This window comes from Bidens hawaiensis, unplaced genomic scaffold (genome assembly GCF_021521415.1).
Source record: "Bidens hawaiensis isolate Kalapana, Puna unplaced genomic scaffold, B.hawaiensis_p1.1 tig00043605_1, whole genome shotgun sequence".
Lineage (NCBI taxonomy): Eukaryota > Viridiplantae > Streptophyta > Magnoliopsida > Asterales > Asteraceae > Bidens > Bidens hawaiensis.
The window spans coordinates 1-19,447 of NW_027497738.1; the positions used below are offsets into that span (position 1 = coordinate 1).

General features: G+C 35.6%; 3 protein-coding genes across 3 annotated transcripts; 2 read left to right on the top strand and 1 right to left on the bottom strand.

The window, feature by feature from the left end:
- The first annotated feature begins 3,760 nt into the window (after positions 1-3,760).
- LOC143594417 (putative glutamine amidotransferase GAT1_2.1) lies at positions 3,761-6,370 on the top strand. Its single transcript, XM_077073738.1, has 4 exons — positions 3,761-3,851; positions 4,931-5,658; positions 5,745-5,951; positions 6,024-6,370. The coding sequence occupies exons 1-4, from the start codon at positions 3,761-3,763 to the stop codon at positions 6,273-6,275; spliced, it is 1,278 nt and encodes a 425-aa protein (XP_076929853.1). The 3' UTR covers positions 6,276-6,370.
- A 4,830-nt stretch (positions 6,371-11,200) lies between these two features.
- On the top strand, positions 11,201-11,665 carry LOC143594413 (uncharacterized). The gene has a single exon (XM_077073735.1). The coding sequence runs from the start codon at positions 11,201-11,203 to the stop codon at positions 11,663-11,665; it is 465 nt and encodes a 154-aa protein (XP_076929850.1).
- A 3,423-nt stretch (positions 11,666-15,088) lies between these two features.
- LOC143594418 (chloroplastic group IIA intron splicing facilitator CRS1, chloroplastic-like) lies at positions 15,089-18,365 on the bottom strand. Its single transcript, XM_077073740.1, has 8 exons — positions 17,620-18,365; positions 16,740-17,121; positions 16,544-16,674; positions 16,126-16,479; positions 15,883-16,039; positions 15,506-15,795; positions 15,357-15,416; positions 15,089-15,270 (listed from the first exon to the last, which is right to left on the bottom strand). The coding sequence occupies exons 1-8, from the start codon at positions 18,337-18,339 to the stop codon at positions 15,241-15,243; spliced, it is 2,124 nt and encodes a 707-aa protein (XP_076929855.1). The 5' UTR covers positions 18,340-18,365; the 3' UTR covers positions 15,089-15,240.
- Between the last annotated feature and the right edge of the window lie 1,082 nt (positions 18,366-19,447).

Genomic DNA, 19,447 nt, shown 5'->3' on the forward strand with positions numbered 1-19,447 from the left:
CATTCAAATGCTTATTACAAAGTTTACTTGATATTAATTTGTAAAAGACATACATCTGATATATTTGTAAAAGACATACATCGCAATTTTCATTCAAGTCATTTTTCAGACAAACAATTCTTAATGTAAAATTTCGGATTTTCTAAACCCGTATTCGTTTATGAACGAAACATTTTTAGATCTTTATTATTATTAAAAATCAAGTAATTATGAATATTTAAGTTTCTAATAATTCACTTTAAGCCCTTAAAGTTTTTATATATTGTTTATTCATTAGTTATACACAACAAGCTCAAAAATTGCTCAAATATCAAACATAAAGGACTAAAAGTGACAACTTGTGAACTTGCCCTCACCCTGGACCAGAGCGCCACACATTGGGCCACTTTTCCTCGGCCGCTGCAGCGCGGTGGCTGATCTGCACAGAATCTGAGTTCGTTTTCGTTCGTTAGTTCATTAAGGTATAAAATCAATTATATTAGGTATGTTTGAGTGAATTAAGGTCCAAGAAAACATCCATACAACTAAAATACCATTCCCAATTCGTTTCTTACTGCCCAAGATCAGATCTTTATGTATAAATTGTTGATTCTTTCCTTAAAACGCATATACTTGCTTAAACGGGCCAAAAAGCCTATAATTAGTTCGTTTTATATTTTTCTATATAAACAACCATTAAACATCTGCTGTAAACTTTGCACAACCCTAAAGAACCTCCTCAAGCCGTCCCTTACCTCTTTCACTCCTCCAACCCTTCGGTTTTTGCATTACGTTAAAGATTCAAAACTTGTTCGTTGACTTTGCAAACTCAAGGACCTTTGATTTCCGTGTCTCATCAATTCTTTCACCTTCCGGGTAAGTTGTAAACTGTAAAATCGTTCATAACATATTCCCTAGTCAATAACCTTCAAGCAATTTCGGTGGTTGAAGGGTGTTGACTGGTCATTGCTTTAAAACCCGATGAAGGGTAAAATAGTCAACAAGTTTGACTTTGCGTTTTCTCATGCTTCTGGTCAGATTCCAACGTTCGGTCCCAGAAGCTTTTCTTCTCGTAATTAAATTTTAAGGGTTCTGCCCAAAACCCAACTCCCCGACTCGAAGTTCGGATTCTGGTCAGACTCGACTCGTTTAAACATTAAAATCAACAAAACTAGAGTTCTACTCATCCGTTTGGATGATTCCAGCGGCATTAAGTTCATTTTTTATTTATAGTTTCATATCAAAAAGTTTCAGATTCTGATCATTAATCTCGTTGGACGCGTATTGGACGACTCGCTTAAATCATTAGTTCATTTTTCGAATTTATTAAATCACTTGCCTTCCATCTAGGTGAGTTTGATCATTCCCCTTTTTTATACACTGTTTTCTAACGTTTTTGGGACATATGCATACTTACTCATATATATATACTCAAAAATCGCAAACATAATTATTGTGTGAATATCAGTTGAATGTATTTGCTAATTGCTACATGTTTAATTGTTTATTTGATAACGTTTCGGAGTGGTCCAACATATTCCCTTTTTTATAGGGTTCTCATTAGTATGATCATACGACCGTCTTAGTAACCGGAGCCCGATTCGCTTAGCAAAGATAAACCGACCAATTTAGTCATTGTAATCAATGCCCGACTCGCATAGCAACGATTCATTGGCACACAAATATACTTGATTTTGGTTTGTTAAGGTTGATTGATTATTACCACATAGATTGGTTTGCGCATTTAACACTTATCATTTATTATTTATTTATTATATAACTATTTGTTGTGTCAAAAATCGTGTGATCATCTCACTCAACATATTTGTTGACAAAACCTCCATTTTCTACGCATATGTAGGTTGCTTAGATTGAAGTATGGATATGTAGTCAAGACCATATGTTATATTGAAGACAAACTTAAATTTAATTGATTGTATTTATTTGTTTGAATTGTTTTGTTGTATTTGATTATTGTGTGTAAATTTGAATTAAAATAATTAAATAGATATTATCACATTTTATTTATGATGATATTTTCGAGCTGTGAGCAATCGGATCACGTCCCGGCATTTTCGCCTTAGGTTGGGATGTTACAGTTAAGTTGTAGTTTTTATGGATGTTAAAACAATATGTGCATTGTGCATATAATTGACTATAAGACTAGTTTATTTTTCACAATAAATCCAAACACCAAAAATTATGTTCATAATATGGGCATGTACATGTGAAAGGATGGCATCAAACAATTGCTATTGAAATTATGCGAAGTTGAGCCATAGTTTCTCACCTATAGGAGATTTTCTTCCGATGATGAAGACAATAGAGTAGGTCAGTGGTTCATTAAATAAAACAGTTAACTTAAATATTAAAATATGAAATGAATTATAAAAATGCGTCTTAACCGTTTGAATTCACATTGGTTGATGTATGATAAAAGTGATTGGAACAATGTGTCCAATAAGCAAATGCAAGTTCACCAAAAATATCACTTTCGGTGTAAAAACATTTAATCGTAGCAACTGAACTAAAGTCAAAATTTATGGATAAACGTTTTGTTGTTTCTTTTGTCATCTATTAATTAATTTTTAAACGTTTGCCAAATAATTCGTTTTACATATTTTCAATGTTTTCTTTTATATACATATATATATAATTTTAACGGCAAACTCACACTCCTTAGACATATTCATAGCTTACATCGCTTTTGTTACCATGAACTTGAGAGAAACATCATCTTATCACAATTCACAACACATGTATAATATAAGTTGGAACTTATATACCAAAAGTTCATCAAGAACCATAAAAGTAAAGTGCAAAATAAAATTATGTTTATCAAGTAAGAAATAAATAGGAATAAAACAAAAACAAACATGGCTTGTTTAAACGGTTTCTCAATTTAAAACCGAGCCATTAACATCGTTAGACATTATTGCTAAAAGAGAATAGAAAATCATTTCAAAATGTAACACTTTGGTCTTGAGAAAAAACGTGTCATTGCTACAATCATTCAAATGGCAGTGATATTTTAAAACTTGTTAGTTTTAAGTTGATGATTCTTGTAAGATGTAACTATACTTTGTATATATTCTCTCCATTTGTAAAACCCTAAAAACACAATTAATATAATCTGATTGATGGCAATCAAGTTTTCCCTTTTTTTTTTCTTTTAACCATAGGGGATCAAAAATAGGACGAAGAAACGAGGAGTTACATGGGAAAATTGGCATTGCTTTTGGTTGTGGATGTTAGTAATTATTAGTTATATATTTTGACACGTCTTTTAAAATTTCATAGATACGCTTTGAAAATAGATGCTACTAATTTGTAATTCTATTTTTGATAGAATATTTTGAATAATTAAAAATAAAATTAGAATTAGTTATGGATAAACATATTAATCTTTATCCATAACTAACTTTATTATTTTCACCTCACTCAAAATATCTGTGAAAAATGATCAAAACGTAATAACATCTATTTCCAAAACGCATCAAACGCATTTAATATACAGATATCATCTTTCTCTAAACTAGTTTCTAAAAATAAACGTGACATAATAACACGATGGTAAAAAAATAGCAAAGGATAAAGCCTCCACCAGTGGTATATTTAGCCATAATAATAATAATAATAATAATAATAATAATAACATCTAAATTAAGACCCTAGCCACGTCAGCATGCCTCAGTTTTCAACCGCCCAGCTCTCACTCACGTGTAAGACTCCCTATATAAACCTCGCATTGTCACCCATTGATCGCACCTCATACACCGCCATGTCAACCTCCGATCTCGCCTTCATCTTGCCACGTGTCATCATCGTATCTCGCCGGAGTCTTCGCAAGAACAAGTTCGTCGATTTTGTCGGTATGTTTTTTGATTAATCTCACAAGGGTTTTGAATCTTTTTCTTTATAATCCTCATTTTGCATGATTAATGTTGATAAGTCACCTTTCACGATGGATTGTGTGTTTAATCACAAGGGTTTTGAATCTTTTTCTTTATAATCGTTTTTTTGCATGGATTTTTTTTGATAAATTAGCCATTTTTACCGAATAAATTTTACCCAGATTGATGGGTTGTGTGTTGAATCGTTAATTCGTTATTGCACGTAATGTGTTTGTGAAAATGCCTCAGAGAGATGTTTTGATTAATGGGTTAATATTAATTAATAATAAGGGTAATTCCGTCAATTAACTGGTGAATCTTTTTCAGCTTTTCTTGATAATCTTGATTGATTAATGGGTTTAATAGTTAATTCGTTATTGCACGTAATGTGTTTGTGAAATTATAACGTCTGATCTAGGAATTTTTTTCTTTGTGGTCGGGATTTTTGGGTGCTAAGAGCGTAAGATATTTTTTCCTGCGTCAAAGTTTTTGGGCACGGATGAATCGATCGGTTAATTGACCAGATAAATAAAACGCAATATCACTATTATAACAAGCGTGCATGGTCAATATTCAATAAAACAATAGTTATTTTGGATTAATAAAAAGATATTACATACTACAAAGTCATTTTAAATAATTTTGGGTCTTTTATACATTACATATGGGTTATTATTTTATTGGCCTATTTATAATATTTGTTAATAACTTTGATAGTTTTTTTAAAACTTTTTATGTTTTATAAAAAAATTTCATTACTAAAAGGATTTTAAGTAAAATTTTTATAATAAATGGGTTTGAATATTTTCAAATGATACTCGGTTTGCTCGCAGAAAGGTTTGCTCGCAGAAAAAGAGGGTTCTCTCGTTAATTCAATACTATAGTTTATATATAAATCTAAACTATAAATCGAAAAGAGACCGGGTTTGTTCGAACCCGGTGGCCACTATGGCCCTCCGCCAATGAGTTAAAATGCCTGAGAGAGATTTGTTTTGATTAATGGGCTAATAATAGTTAAGGGTAATAATAAATAATTAGGTAATTTGGTCAATTAACAGGTGAATATCATCTCGATCTTATTGTGGGATATGGAGCTGTGCCGGTGATTGTATCGCGGGTGTCCGGTGTTCATACGTTGTTGCACAGTTTCGAGCCGATCCACGGAGTCCTGTTATGCGAAGGGGAGGATATTGACCCATCACTCTATGAGGCCGAAGAAACCGATTTGTCTAATGAAGAGTTAGAGGAAATCCGGAGGTTGCATGTCAGCGATACCGCCATCGATAAAGAAAAAGACACGGTAGAGCTTTCGCTAGCTCGAATTTGTCTCGAAAGAAATATACCTTATTTGGGAATATGCAGGGGGTTACAAGTCTTGAATGTTGCATGTGGTGGTACACTGTACCAAGACATTGGAAAAGAGTCAACTAGATTTTGCCCCGAAATTAAGAAAGTGGTTCATATGGATTATGATAATTACGATGGGCACCGACATCCGGTTAAGATTGTAGAGGAAACCCCTTTGCATCAGTGGTTTAAGGATTCTTTGGAAGCTGATATGCAGATTCAGGTTAATAGCTATCATCATCAAGGAGTCAAGAGGCTGGCACACCGGTTCAAGCCCATGGCTTTTGCACCAGATGGGTTGGTTGAAGGGTTTTATGACCCGGATGCTTATAATCCAGAAGAGGGTAAGTTTATCATGGGCTTGCAGTTTCATCCTGAGCGAATGAGGAAACCGAATTCTGATGATTTTGATTATCCTGGATGCACTGCTGCTTATAGGGTAATCACTAATCACCATTGTTTCATGAATTCTTTTTATAACGTTAGTGTGTATTAAATTGTTAATTATTCATATTGTGGTCGCAGGAATTCGTGAAGGCGGTTGTGGCATATCAAAAGAAGCTCAATTGTGCTACAAAGGTACCAAAATCTTTGAAACTTGATAAAGAATTGGAGCAAAAGAGAAATGTTATCGTTCGCAGCTTCTCGCTAGCAAGAAACCTGTATTCAGGCGGTCATAATATTCATCAACTTAAAGATTCTGATCTCAAACCAGGAGCAGAGTTTCTTGAGGTAACCGAACGATAATAGATTGTTTTTTAACATTTTATTCAAGTAGTGATGCAATTTTTGAATTGGTTACAGTCAAATATAGCATTAAGTTTGCAGCAAGAGAACAGGTTGATGCAGATGGGAGCAACGGTGAGGAATGCATCTTCATACATGGAGAGATTGAAGTTGAATGCCAAAAGAGAGAAGTTGGCAAGAGTTGTGATGGGGAAGATGACAACTGAACAGTTGTCTGAACTAAACATGTTCTATCACATGATGAGCCAAATATGTGCTGATACATTGGAAAAGAAGAGGCTTCAAGATGTTAATGTTGATCTGTTATGATTAGCTTATGTTGCAGTTAATTGTAGGTCTAAAAGTGTTTGATAATGTGATGATCTTTTCTTTTTCTTTATAAAGGATCACATGAAATGTTAATGAAATTGATAAAAAGGCCCATCTTTTGCCTTTTTTTTAAATAACTTGTGACTATCCCTGGTGATTATGTAGTGATGCATCACATCTTCATAATCTCTTACATCCATCATCCATGTGTCTATGTTGTACCTAATTGCTTTTATTGTTGCAAATGGGCTTGTGGTTGGAATCTTCTTGGGGTCCTGTGGTGCTCTTAGCTTTTAATGGGCTAGTGCTAGTAGCTGTCTAAATACGTTCTTGGTTAATGAAATATTAGTTGAGGAATTTATGGAATTCGAAATTTTATTTTATCGTGTTCGATTGGCAAATAAATTAGAAATGAAATTAATTCCATCAAGTATTGTCATCTAAGACTGGTTGTCGATGAAGCCAGGTTTCAAATTCATCAAATAATATTGTGTCATGCATTGCTGACTAGACACTCGCTGAAGCCCGCTTGAGCCTGTTGTGGTCCATGCATTTCAGCAGCCTAAGCCTGTTGTGGTCCATGCGAACAGTGGCTTCAGCGAATTGTCTAACTTTTTAATTTTTTTAATATAACATTATAATATAAGTAAAAAAACTAATTTATATAATAAAAACATTAAACATCCTAATAACATAAAAAAATACAAATTAAAAAAACATCCTAAAAATATATAAAAAAATTACAAATTTAAGAATAAAAATACAAATTTATTCCCGATCTCCGCCGCCTCCTGCTCTTCGCGTTCGTTTTTTATCTGCTTTGATTTCCTCAAGAACAAGTGTTTGTTCTTGTTAGAATACCACTCGATGCATTGGGTTGAGGTTGCTAAAGTCTTTGGTAAAAAAGTCTAACTTCCTAAATTTGTCTTTTGAAAGTTTCAGCCCGGTCGCCGCCTCGATACTAGTCGATATTTTATTTACTTTTTCAACAAATTCCTGATCGACCTCGGTACTTATGATTGACATTTTCCCCCAGTCCCTTCCACGTGGTCGACGTAGGACTTGCGGTTAATCTTCTTGCCCGGACATGTTTATGTCGATCCCTACATGAGCATCGAGCTACTAGAATGAGACATATGCACCGGACGAAGTAGTTTTCGTACGCTTTGGCATTGAGCCACCATCAATGTCCGGTGTAAGTAACTCGACCCATTTCGAGCACGACTTGAATATTTGCCACAAGTCGTCCTCGTCCCACGTTTTTGTCGTTCCGTACTTGTCGAACACTTTGGTTTTCCATTCGTCGCATGTGAATTTGTAGACTTGAAGATCATCGCACCCGCTAGGTCTCATTCGACGACTATTTCTGTTATGTAAATTTGTGAAAAGTCCGATAAATTTGCGAGTTTCGAACCATCTTTCTGATATCATATTGTCGGTACGGTCCGTACTTCCCACCATCCTGTAGAACAACTCTCGCATTTTCCCCCAAAATATACGGTGCTTTTGATAGTGCGCTAAAATTAAATAAGGATAAGTCTCAAAAGTATTTTTAAAACTATATACGAAACAAAAAAAATAAAAAAAAAATACCGACTTGTCGATCTTCGGATATTTCAACCCAAGCACGACACAAGGCCCTTTTCTTCTTTTTTGCCCAAGGAGTTGTTTTTCTTTTTGGAATGACTTCCTCGGCCGCTCGGCTCAAGCCTCCCGCTCCTCCTTGGTTTCTTTTTTAGGCTCATTTGCCCTTGGCGGGCTCTTTACGAACTTCTTGTGCCTCCAGAACAAAAAAGTCGGGAGACGGTGGTGGCATTTGACTCAACTTTTGTTCCATCTCAGTGGCGCCAAACACGTTGTCGTCTTTACCGAAACGCATTTCCGGTCAGTAACAACCACCCCATTGATCCATATTTTTAAAAAAAGATAAATGAGTAATATGGAATATATTTTTTATGAAGTAGTGTAGAGAGAATTGAGAGTGTTAGTAATTTTTTAAAGTTAGTGGTGTGGTTTATATAGGTAAAAAATAAAAATAATAAAAAAATTGTTTTCACCCAGAGCCCCACGGTCACCTTCACACAAATCAAAGCCCAACAGATCCTTCACCAGCCGCGAGCCTAGTCGCGGGCGCTCGCTTGCGGCACCACTCTCGCCGGCACGTTGTGGTGTTCACCACCGACATGGCTCGTGCCGGCCACTCGCGGCGTGGCTGAAGCCACCAAACGCACAGCCTAAAGAAATTTAAAGATCTTTTTAAAGTGTGAATAGTTATTTAAAATATGAAAGAAATCAACCTAAGTAAATGAGATCCTTTTGAAGTGTGAGCAGTTATTAAAAATTTGAAAGAAATCAGCCAAAATAAATGAAATCACGAACCACTTAAATTTCAGTTTCTTTTAGAAAGTTTGTGTATCAAGTCTCGTTCCTTCAAACATGCTCTAAAGTCTAAAGCAATTGAACTGGATAGATGTGTATACGTATACACAAATGACTTATAAAATGTTATTTTAGGGTATGTTTGGTTGGAGGTAATGGAATGAAGGGGAAATAGAATAGGAGAAGGAATGGAATGGATAAGGGAATGAAATGGATCATTGTCATTCTTTTGTCTTGTTTAGTTAGCCTATGAGAATGAATTGAATTATTACTTTATGTAGTTTGGTATAAAAAAAATTGTAGGAATGAAATAGAAATAATAAAAACACTCATATCTAAAAATATTTTTTACAAAAAAACAAAAAATCCACACAATGGCGATGGTGGGGGTAGATCCGGCGACGAAAATGGGGGTGTCGGTGGAGACGGTGGTGGTGGTTGTGGTGGGGGTGGTGGTGGTCAAGCGGTGGTGGTGGCGGCAGTGGTGACGGAGGTGGTGGCAACAACGACGGTGGCGGTCAGCTGGTGGTGGTCATTGTTAGGTGGTGGTGTTGTTGAAAAAGTATGGCGAATGAGGAATGAAATGAAAAAAGAAGAGGGAGGGAAGAAATGGTTTTGATGTAATGAAATTCTATGTGTAATGAATGATTCCATTCCATTGAACAAACAAACACCATTTTTCCATTCACATGTGTATACGTATATACAAAGAGGAAAGTGAATATGAGGCTGTTAGTCATGTAAGATTAGATATGAAACCCTTCAAAACTAAATAGTTTTATTAAAAATCCTTCCAAACTTTAATTCCTTCAAAAGTCTTTTTAATATTTGCCAAAAATTAAATATCAACCTCCACCTAATATCATCCTCTCCAACATGTTTGTTGATTTATTTGTCATCTCCAAAATCCAAACCAATGAACATCTATCTTCTACTAATGTCTCCAACCAATTCAATTGTCAGATGTAATTAATTTTGATGTCCTCATTTGAAAGATTGACCATGGGATATTATTTTGATTTCGTCATATCCCCATTTTGAAGATTAGTAATCGAGCTTTTGATTAAAGTTTTGAAATTTAACACAATGTATTTAAAAAGTGGCTTATGCGATTTTATTTTAGAAATTTTGAAGAAATTGAATTTTATATATGTGTATAGGCTTATTAAATTATATCTTAGAAATTTTGTTTTGAAATTAAGCTTTGGATTGGGCTTTGGACTTCAACGGTGGACTTTGGATTTTAAAATTTAATCATATTGGACTTTGGAAATGTGCCCCATGTACTCAAATTCAACACATTTAGTCGTAAGTGTACATCATGTTCTCATATATTGGACTTTTAACATCTACTCGTATATTGGACTTTGAACTCTTCCCATCTACTCATAAACGACTTTGGACTTTTAATATTTTTCTTGTCGTGGAAAGCAGAGGAGTTTCGAATAAGCAACTAGCAAGACGCAAGAAAACGAAAACTTACAACCCAAAAAATACAGCCTACAATAAATTTACATTGAAAATACACCGCCAAATGATTTATTCTTCACCCGTAAATACGCATTTGGTCTTGATTTCTTCTATTAGTCTTGGAGTAATAAAACTTTTGTTGTTGAAAAGTTTGTATACACACCAGTATACTGCAAGTAAAATAGTTTTGACAATAAAAGTTTTATATTCTGGCCTTGAACCTCCACCACACAAGTAACCAAATTGTATCTGATTTTTACTAGACTAGACTTTTTAACACTTACTCATAAATTGAATTTTGGATTTTTAACATTTACTCATGAATCGGACTTTGGACAACATTTATTTCATCTGAATAAAACTTTTAACACTTAATCTGAACACGAAAATTTATTTCATACCAGAATCCATTAATCATAAATTTATAAACAACATTGACAATCCCCACCGATTTTGGCTACATGTGGTCATCCGGTATCATCATAGTGGCCAAACTTAAACAATTAAACTAAGGCGCCCTAAAATATTCAAAGAGCTTGTCTAGTTGAGGATTTTGAATTAAGAGGGGTCCAACCAAATAAAGAACATTATTTAAATATAACGAGCAAACTTACACTTCTAAGCCTAAAATAGGAAAGGACCCAAATAAACCTCCGCACATGATCACCATACGGCTGGATGTTAGCTCGTATAATCTTATACGACTCGTATATAGTCTGATGAGATACCACAATTAGTATAATAAGGAATTAAGGATCCAAATGGTTCTGAACTTCAAATTATTTTCAACAAGTTTTAACCAGCATCCTCTATCGGTTGGGTATACGCGTGGTGATCCACGTGTCACGTAGAGTACAAATCCGTCACTGTCACTTTAATCTGGCCATTGCTTTCCTTCCTTCATTTCTTTAACCCCTCAATTCCAAAGCAAACTGTAGCCTGTACAAAAAACAAAGAATCTATACTTTCTATGCCTATTATTATTATTATTATTATTATGGCATCACACGATTAGCATCAATCTCATCTCAGATCTATAGATACCTTTCCTTTCACCTCTTCTAATTAGATCATCAATGGCCACAATGCACAAGTTCAAAATGCTAGCCACACAATGCGCCATCGCCGGAAGTCCTACTCGGAGTCCTTCCACCAGCCCCGTCATTCACCTCCGCCGCCGCAAAACACTCCGGATGTTGTTAAATCGCGGCGGCGACGGTAACCGCCGGTTGCCGTCGAGTGACGAGTTTTTAGATCGCAGAGGAAACGATGCCGATTCGTCGGAGGACGAGAAGGATAATAGTAATAATACCGGTGCACGACGGAAGTTAAAGGACTTGTTCGTGACGTCATCGAGTTCAAATTCATCTTCACCGCCGGTTGAAGAGATCGGAGAAGAGGCGAACCGGTGGAGCGGTTACGATTGCGATCTGGTTGTCCGGCGAGGCGGTGGAAGAGGATTTAGGCATTTTCCGGGGACGTTACGGCAGCGGTTAATGAGGCGAGCGTGGCGGCCGGTACTCGTGGCGATTCCGGAGTAAATTTTTATGAAAAGGTAAGTGTTTTTATCGAAACAGAAGGCAAACGGGCAACAGGCTGCCCTGCTGCTGGCCGTTGGAATCATAACATTACTGTGGATGACCGAGTGATTGTTGTAAGTAATTATAATAATAAGAGAGTGAGAGTGGTGGTGTGGTTCCAGCAGCTAGCTGGTAAGGTAATTGAGTGTTTTTTTTTTATTCAATGTGATTCTGATTGGATTGAATTCCAGCTGAGTTCATTATGAAGATAGGCTGCTACATTTTATACAAATTAATTAATTAATTGCAGATCGACATATGAAGTTTGTTTATAGATAGATTTCATAAATACTTAGGTAGCCCTGTTATACTTGCTATATGCTCTTGTTTAGGATGTATTGTGCGTAATGTGCGGTTTAAGACGGTAGTGTTGACGAATACACTCAATAAACAGGTTGTGTTTAGATTGTGTTAAATTTAAACATGTGTATTTGATCAAAGTTAGATAGTGTTTAGATTGTGTAAAATTTAAACATGTGTAATTGATCAAAGTTAGATCACAAAACCTGAAAATATATATAGCTGCAAGTCTATAGCACGCAAATTCGTTTACAACTCGTTAGCGATCTATTCAAAACTCGCCAACTCTGGTTTGATGAACGGTTGCACGGGTGAGCCAGGGTACATACTCTATACTTAAAGCGTGTATGAGATGGAATTAATATATTTGACAGAAATCGTTCCTCGTTTAATCAATCTTAACCAGACATGATTGCCATTTGACAAAGGCAAAGGCTTTAAACACGTAGGCTTAAGAGATTTTTTTTTGGGGGGGGGGGGGGGTCTTGGGTTTAAATCCAACAAACGACAAGGTTTAGAGAAATTTGCGTTTTAAAAAAAAAAGACAGGATTGTGATTTAAAGCCAAAAGGGTGATTAAAGAACCGAAAAACGGAAGTCGTGTACACGTGTGTAATCCTACATAACATGACACTAGAAGACGAGGGTTACGCTATTTGTCAAAACTACCAAGGTGATATTCCAAGACAAGAATCGACGATCACCAGTGAACAACGACTCGACAACTTAAATATCATCAAGAGCCGTGAGATACACGACAACCTTCGGCATGAGTTGGTCGAGCATTTGTGGGATAGAAGACCCGATGATCTTGTATTAGACTAGTAATATTTTAATTTTAAATTATTATTAATGTAATGTTTTATATTATTATTAATGTAATGTTTTAAATTATTTAAAAAAAATTCAATAAAGCCCCGGATCACCTGGACCACTACACCCTCTGGGGCTTGATCATGTGCCATGTCACCGCCTACGTGTCGTAAATATATTCGATCACTTAGGCTTGGATCAAGCCCCAATACCCTTAGCCTAAAGGATTTTCTAAGTCTCTTCCCAAAAAAGAAAATGCAAGCAATTGTACGATTACCTAGTTTTAAAAGCATAAACCCATACCATACATACTCATTTCCTAATATAAAGCCTTGACTCATTGACTGGAAAGCTATATTTTCTTTGTTTGCTTTCTAATTACATCAGGTTTCTAAGTTGTCTCCCTAAAAGATAAAATATAAAATCAGAGAGATATTATGTTTGTTTGATAAAGATGTGCCATTTTTCTTAATTCATATATCTAATTAGTAATTATCCTTCTAAATAATAAAATGGAACATATAGAAAATGATATTACTGTTTTTAAGAATGTATGGGATGGGGATCTTTATGGGAATGGCTGAAAGTGGAGTGGAGTGCTGATTTCCAACTCATCAGCCATCTTCTTTTCCTCATTCTTCTACGCATCACTTTCACTTTACATTTATTCATTTCCTTTTTCAACATCATCGTATGGAGGAGTAGCAATATTTACTGATATTTATGTACACTGAGCTTTCAATAAAGTAGTAAGCAAGCACATTAACTATGGTATAACATTTACACAGAGTGCCGATCATACGTATTGGAAGAGAGAAAGACAAGTGCTCATCTAACAGGTGTATTGATCTATGCCAAAATAGTAATGTTTATTTTTGTATTTTTTTAATATCCGACTTCACATTTTGCATCACACAACTTATTTGCTAAAACTGTGAGTAGTAGTTTAACTAAAAAGTTAAAACATGACTATCACGTCACCATCATATAGGCTTGGGACTCTCGTTAACTTTTCTCTCAAAACCAAGCAATGGTTTTATTAAAAACGCATATTATTCAATGCTCTTTTTTTATATATAAAAGTGTGAGTGTTCTCTCAAATGTGGTGTGGTGGTAGGAAGTTTGAGTTTTTTAAAGAAGACCCAAGTTCAATTTTCACTTGCAATACTTTGGGGGGACACGAGTGGCTCAATGAAGGAAGACTGGGATCTTTGTGATCTCCAGTTCGATCCTGAGGGCATCCGAGTTTTACCACCAGTGGGCCTTCGGACGGGTCGGTTTTCCCCGGAACTGGAGATAACTTGGAGGCGCTTAAGGGCTCCGTACAGCTGGGTTGGGCCAGCTGGCGGTGGTCTTTAGCCATGGGTCACCCAGTACGGAGTCTCTATGTATTCTATATTTGTTGATCGTTCAAAAGAAATATAAAAAACGTGAATGAGATAGTTTGATTGGTTGGAAAAAGTATAACAGAGCCTTTTTCTCTCAAAATCACATAATGGTTTTATTAATGCCACATATTATTTTATCTTTTTTTTTTCTTCATAAAATGTGAGTGAGATAGTTTGATTGTTTGGAAAAAATTATGGCCTCACACACGGAGCCCTCTCACCCTACCCCCTTAGCGCTCAAAGTTGCTCAAGCCCCGGCTTAGCGCCTATGGTGATCAATGGTTTCATGAACGTTTAAAGGGTCAGATGGCTTGGGACAACCCACTGCACCTGGTCTAAAAATGTAAGATGATTGATATATCTAATATCCAAAACCAATTCACAAAATGTGATGGTACACTTGAAATAGTGCCTTATACATGTAAAATTTTATTCACGTAAAATATGATGACAAAAAATTGAGCCCGTTGAATGATAGATATAACTTCAAATATGATACGTTAGATAATGAATAACTAATTAAAAAATATATATAATGAAGTTAAATTCTTCTTTATATTATTTTTAGAAAGGCATTTTGAAGTTAAATACGCAATAAATAAAAAGTTCATACATATAGAAAAAAACAATACAAACACAAAATGCAACAAAAAGTTCACACACATTAGTGTATTGCTAGTATAACCTAATTTGATGAATTTTGTGTTAAAAATGAAAATATCTTTAAATTGCCGACATGTTTTGTGCAAGACAATGACTTTTACACTTTAGTAGTTTGACCACTCAGCAAAATTTAGACCATCTCGTAAAACATACCTTTTCAAATCTAGATGATACTTTGTTTTAATGGTATGAAAGAAAATGTGATACTTTGTGCGACAAGATTATGATGTACCCTCTACGCGGGCGCTGTACATATCAAAAAGCTCTCCTGCCCGTATCAATGAAGCAACGTTACGGTTTACGATAGATAACAATGCATACCTCATAAATCTAGTTTCTTAAGTGTCTTTCTTTCTTCAAGATAACCTTTTTTTCATCCATGTCTATGTATTGAAAGAGCATCCTGAATTAGATGGCAACCGATAAATCACCTTGGTAATATGAAAACTAGGGGTATGTTAGGTGTATATGACTAGTGCAGAGGCTCACCAATTTGCACTTAAGTTCATAGATAGCCTGCTGTCTCGTATTTGCAAAAAACTTCAATGACTGAAACGACAAAAGACAACATTATTTACCGCAACTCAATGGTATCAATATGCACATGAAGCAGCACGAAAAGGATAACATTATTTTACCCCAATTCTTTGCATCTCCAAAGATCTTTGTAATGCTTCTCTTTTACTAAGAAGGTTTCTTGAAAACTTTAACGGACGTTTATAATTCTTCCCGCGATATATAATAATAGCATACCCGAGTTTCAACTTGTCTATTGAAACTAGTACCCCGCCACTTTCGGCTTCTAGACATTGTGCGGTGTACAATATCCTTGAAAACACTCTTTGCATTGTCACCACTTTCACTACTTCCCTATGCTTCCAATGTTGATGCAAACCTTCTATTACACCATCAAAAACGCCCCGTCGCCCTAAAATCCAGCATTATTATTCTTATTAGCATTATCAAAATTCTTTTTTTTTTTTTTCAAAAAATTTAGTACGAGAGTTTTACTTACCAAGTACTAATGTACTATCCATCTTTAATCCCATCTTTCTTAAACACTCTCGCTCTTCACTTGTTATAACCTCTCGGTCGTCATTTGGCTCAACTGGCTCCCATGCAGAATTTAGCTTTGCTAACTGTTTTGACGCCTTATTTATCTTCATTTTAAGCTGCAAAATAATATTATTTTAGCCCATCTTCATTTCTCCCAACAAAAATAACAACTGGAAATAAAATAACTGAAAAATAAGCATACGATGAAAAGCTTGCGCTCTTGAATCCGTATTTCTTTTTCCAACTTTAGCTTCTCGGCTTCTACTTGAATTTCATTCTCACCAATTCCACTGTTGAATCCCTCATGTTCCGATTGAATAATTTGAAACTCTTTTAATGTACCCACAGTGCTAACATCTGATGATGACGGTTGGTCAAGATAGGCAAACGTTTCAACTGTATTAGCGCGTGCGGCTTCTTCTTCAAGTTGGAAGCTTTTAATCTCCAATTCTCGGTCGGTAACAAGATCTGCAACATCGGGAGGAAGGAAATCTTTGCCTCGGTAAAGTATTATATAGAATTTATTACGCAGTAATAACACTCCGCCAGTGAGAACCTGCACATGCAAACAAATTATAGCATTGACTTTTTGGTCAAACCGTTAATATTAATAATCTTACCTTAAGCTCAGAGGCCATCTGCTCATTGCTTGTGTTAGGTATTCCCCATTTTACTGCAATCTTTGCTATATGACATTTTTCCCATAGTTTTAAAATGGCTGCAGCCAATCCTTGAAGGTTTCGGTTTCTTCCTGTACAAATAATTATTTGATTCCGAATCAATAATAAAAGTTATTTGAAAGATTAATGTGCATACCAAGGACAAAATGAGTAGGTAAATGGTAAGCAAGCTTCCTCAAGTGAGTTAACTCGGCGTCTGTGAGTTTAGCTCTACCGGTTAACGGGTAAAGCCGTGACGGTGGCTTGTACCCCGAAACCACTTCAGAAAGTAAGTCTGCGTCTACGGGTAATGGCTTGGGCATCCACCAATCAATAAACCGCGGTCCCAACCCGTCTAATAATCTATCAGCTTCCCTCTCAAATAGTGACCCTTGTACAGGCATGGTTTCCTCTTTGTCATCACGCCCGGCAAGTGTTTGATCTAATGTCCCAGTGGCGTATTTATCTCTGTAATTGCATCCTCTATAAACAACCAGAACATCCTTCTTACTCCATATCACAAATCCTCCTGTTTTAAACTGCCAGCAAATATTTCATGACCTAAATTATGAGAAAATTCATCATTTCATGACCAACTTTGAGAAAGTTCATCGTTTCATGATCTACGAGACGTCAAGCTCTTTTTCTAAAGCTCGAGCCCGGCTCGTGAGTGGTTCTTCCAAGCTCGGGCTCGGTTCGTTTATTATTTCTTAGTCAACTTATATACGTTTTTAATTATTTTTATATGTTTTGAGAAAAACCTTAAACTAGCGTAACCTGGGCTCGAGCTCGTGCGAGACCTTAAACGAGCCACAGCACTGCTCGAGCTCAACTGTGTAGTGTATACTGTGAAGTTAATTCATACAAGTCCAAAAGAGGCCAACCTTGTAAATCACAGGCTCAACGAGCCTAAACGAGCTTCCAATACAAGGCTTGAGCTCAGACACGATAACTAAACAAGCTTTATTTTCGGCTTGGGCTCAGCTAGAGCTCAAAAAAGCCCGGCTCATTTGCACCCTTAATGATTAAGCACTAACCTCGACAATTTCGCGTGCGCGATCCATATTCCGACACAAGGGCGTATCAAACTTGATCATGGCAAGCTCATCAGTCTTCCAAATCAACCTAATTTGTTCCACAACACCTTCATTTACACCTGCTTTCTTAACCTTGACCCATTTCCTCATCTTCTTAGCTTCACTTGTTAATCTCTCAATTAACCCCTCATCCAAACTCAAATCAGCAGCAGTCACCAATTTCTCCTTCTTCATCCTCCTAAACACCATTCTTTCGTCTCGCTCCCACGGAAGCTTTCGACGAAACCGTTTCTTATCTCTTCCATCATTATTAATATTATTATCATCGCCCAGTTCAACTAATTGCAACTTAAACTCAATATGTTTGTGGGTATCCTGTAATTCTTGATTTTCTTGTTCAAGATTGTCTATACTGTAGAGGATTTTCTTCATGGCGTGTTTGCCTCTTCCGCCGCTGACTTTCTGGGTTAATGCTTTTCGGGTCTTTTCGGGTGATTTCTTGTTAATTTTGGGTTTTGAGAAGTCTATTACTTGATTGGGTTGGAGAACAAGAGGGGTTTTCATCCATGGGGCGGTTTTGGTGGCTGAATTTGTAGGATTTGGGTTAAAGTCAAGATTTTTATCATGGGTTTCAGGTGTGGGGTTTGAGGAGTTGATTATTTTAGGGAAGTTTGAAGCTTTTGAGAGTATCGTGTGTGAAAGAAACATGGTGGCTGACATTGTGATGGAAGCTAAATTCTCAGGTTGAGTTGCAGTGTGTGCAGAATTCTATCCAAGTGATAGAAAGGAAGTGTTATAAATATCTTGACATGTCATCATCTACGTGGCATGAATGGTCGATGCTAAGCCTATGTGTATTTTTTTCGTTAGTTAGAGCACCTCCATGTTTTTGGTTGGTTCAAACCAACTTAAGATGTGATTTATACCAAAAACCAAGAAGTCAAGTTTGGATTTCCAAGCCAACAAAAACCAATCAATTGTGGACTCCAACATCGCTTTTGCCCCATATACATTAAAATATTATATATATATATATATATATATATATACATATTTTTTTATATTTATTTAAAAAATTATGTATTTTTTTGTTTGTCTATTTTTTACGTAACGACAAATTTAATGATTAAATGTATGCATGCATTATACTACACAATATGATTGTGGAAGATGAAGGGGCCGCTATAACAGATTGGTCGAATGATGAAGATGAACCACCCGAACCGCCATTTCATGAACCGACATATAATTTCCAAGCGTACATGGAACGGTTCAGGAATTTACGTAACAATGAAACTCATGCACTTCGAAATGATTTAATGGAACATTTGTGGGCGGTTAATAATAATAATAATTCATAGGTTTTATTATTAGGCAAGAGCTTCAAATTATCTTTCTTTCATTTCGTTAGAGTAATTGACATTTTAAGTTATGTAATTTTTTTTGTTTATTTATTTGTTATATTTTTGTTAATCTATTTTTTACTAAATTTTTATTGTATTGCTATTTATTTAAATAAAAATTAAATATTTTATTGTGATGTGAAATTCTTATTTAAAATAATTGTAAAAGTAAGTGATGATGTGGAAATGTAAAGATGGTTTGAGAAGGTGTATTGTTGGAGTAAAAATGTGGTTTTTAAGAAAGCTGATGTAGCAGTGATGTGGATGGTTTGAACTAGAAACTGTTGGAGATGGTATTAAAAGCGTAACGTAAGCGTCATCTTACCATTGCCACGTAAACACTGAATTTTAACTAATTTAAAGGATTATAGCTAATCAAGATTGAAAAAAAAACTAATTGATTGAATGAGGGTGGACCCCACAAA

Excerpts from the sequence above, each read along its gene's own strand:
- LOC143594413 (XM_077073735.1), top strand. The coding sequence starts at position 11,201 with ATGGCCACAATGCACAAGTTCAAAATGCTAGCCACACAATGCGCCATC.
- LOC143594417 (XM_077073738.1), top strand. The coding sequence starts at position 3,761 with ATGTCAACCTCCGATCTCGCCTTCATCTTGCCACGTGTCATCATCGTA. Across the intron at positions 3,852-4,930 it reads CAAGTTCGTCGATTTTGTCG|GTGAATATCATCTCGATCTT; the intron begins GTATGTTTTTTG and ends GTCAATTAACAG. Across the intron at positions 5,659-5,744 it reads GATGCACTGCTGCTTATAGG|GAATTCGTGAAGGCGGTTGT; the intron begins GTAATCACTAAT and ends TTGTGGTCGCAG.
- LOC143594418 (XM_077073740.1), bottom strand. The coding sequence starts at position 18,339 with ATGTCAGCCACCATGTTTCTTTCACACACGATACTCTCAAAAGCTTCA. Across the intron at positions 16,480-16,543 it reads AGATGGCCTCTGAGCTTAAG|GTTCTCACTGGCGGAGTGTT; the intron begins GTAAGATTATTA and ends TTGCATGTGCAG. Across the intron at positions 15,271-15,356 it reads ATGAACTTAAGTGCAAATTG|GATGCTCTTTCAATACATAG; the intron begins GTGAGCCTCTGC and ends CATCTAATTCAG.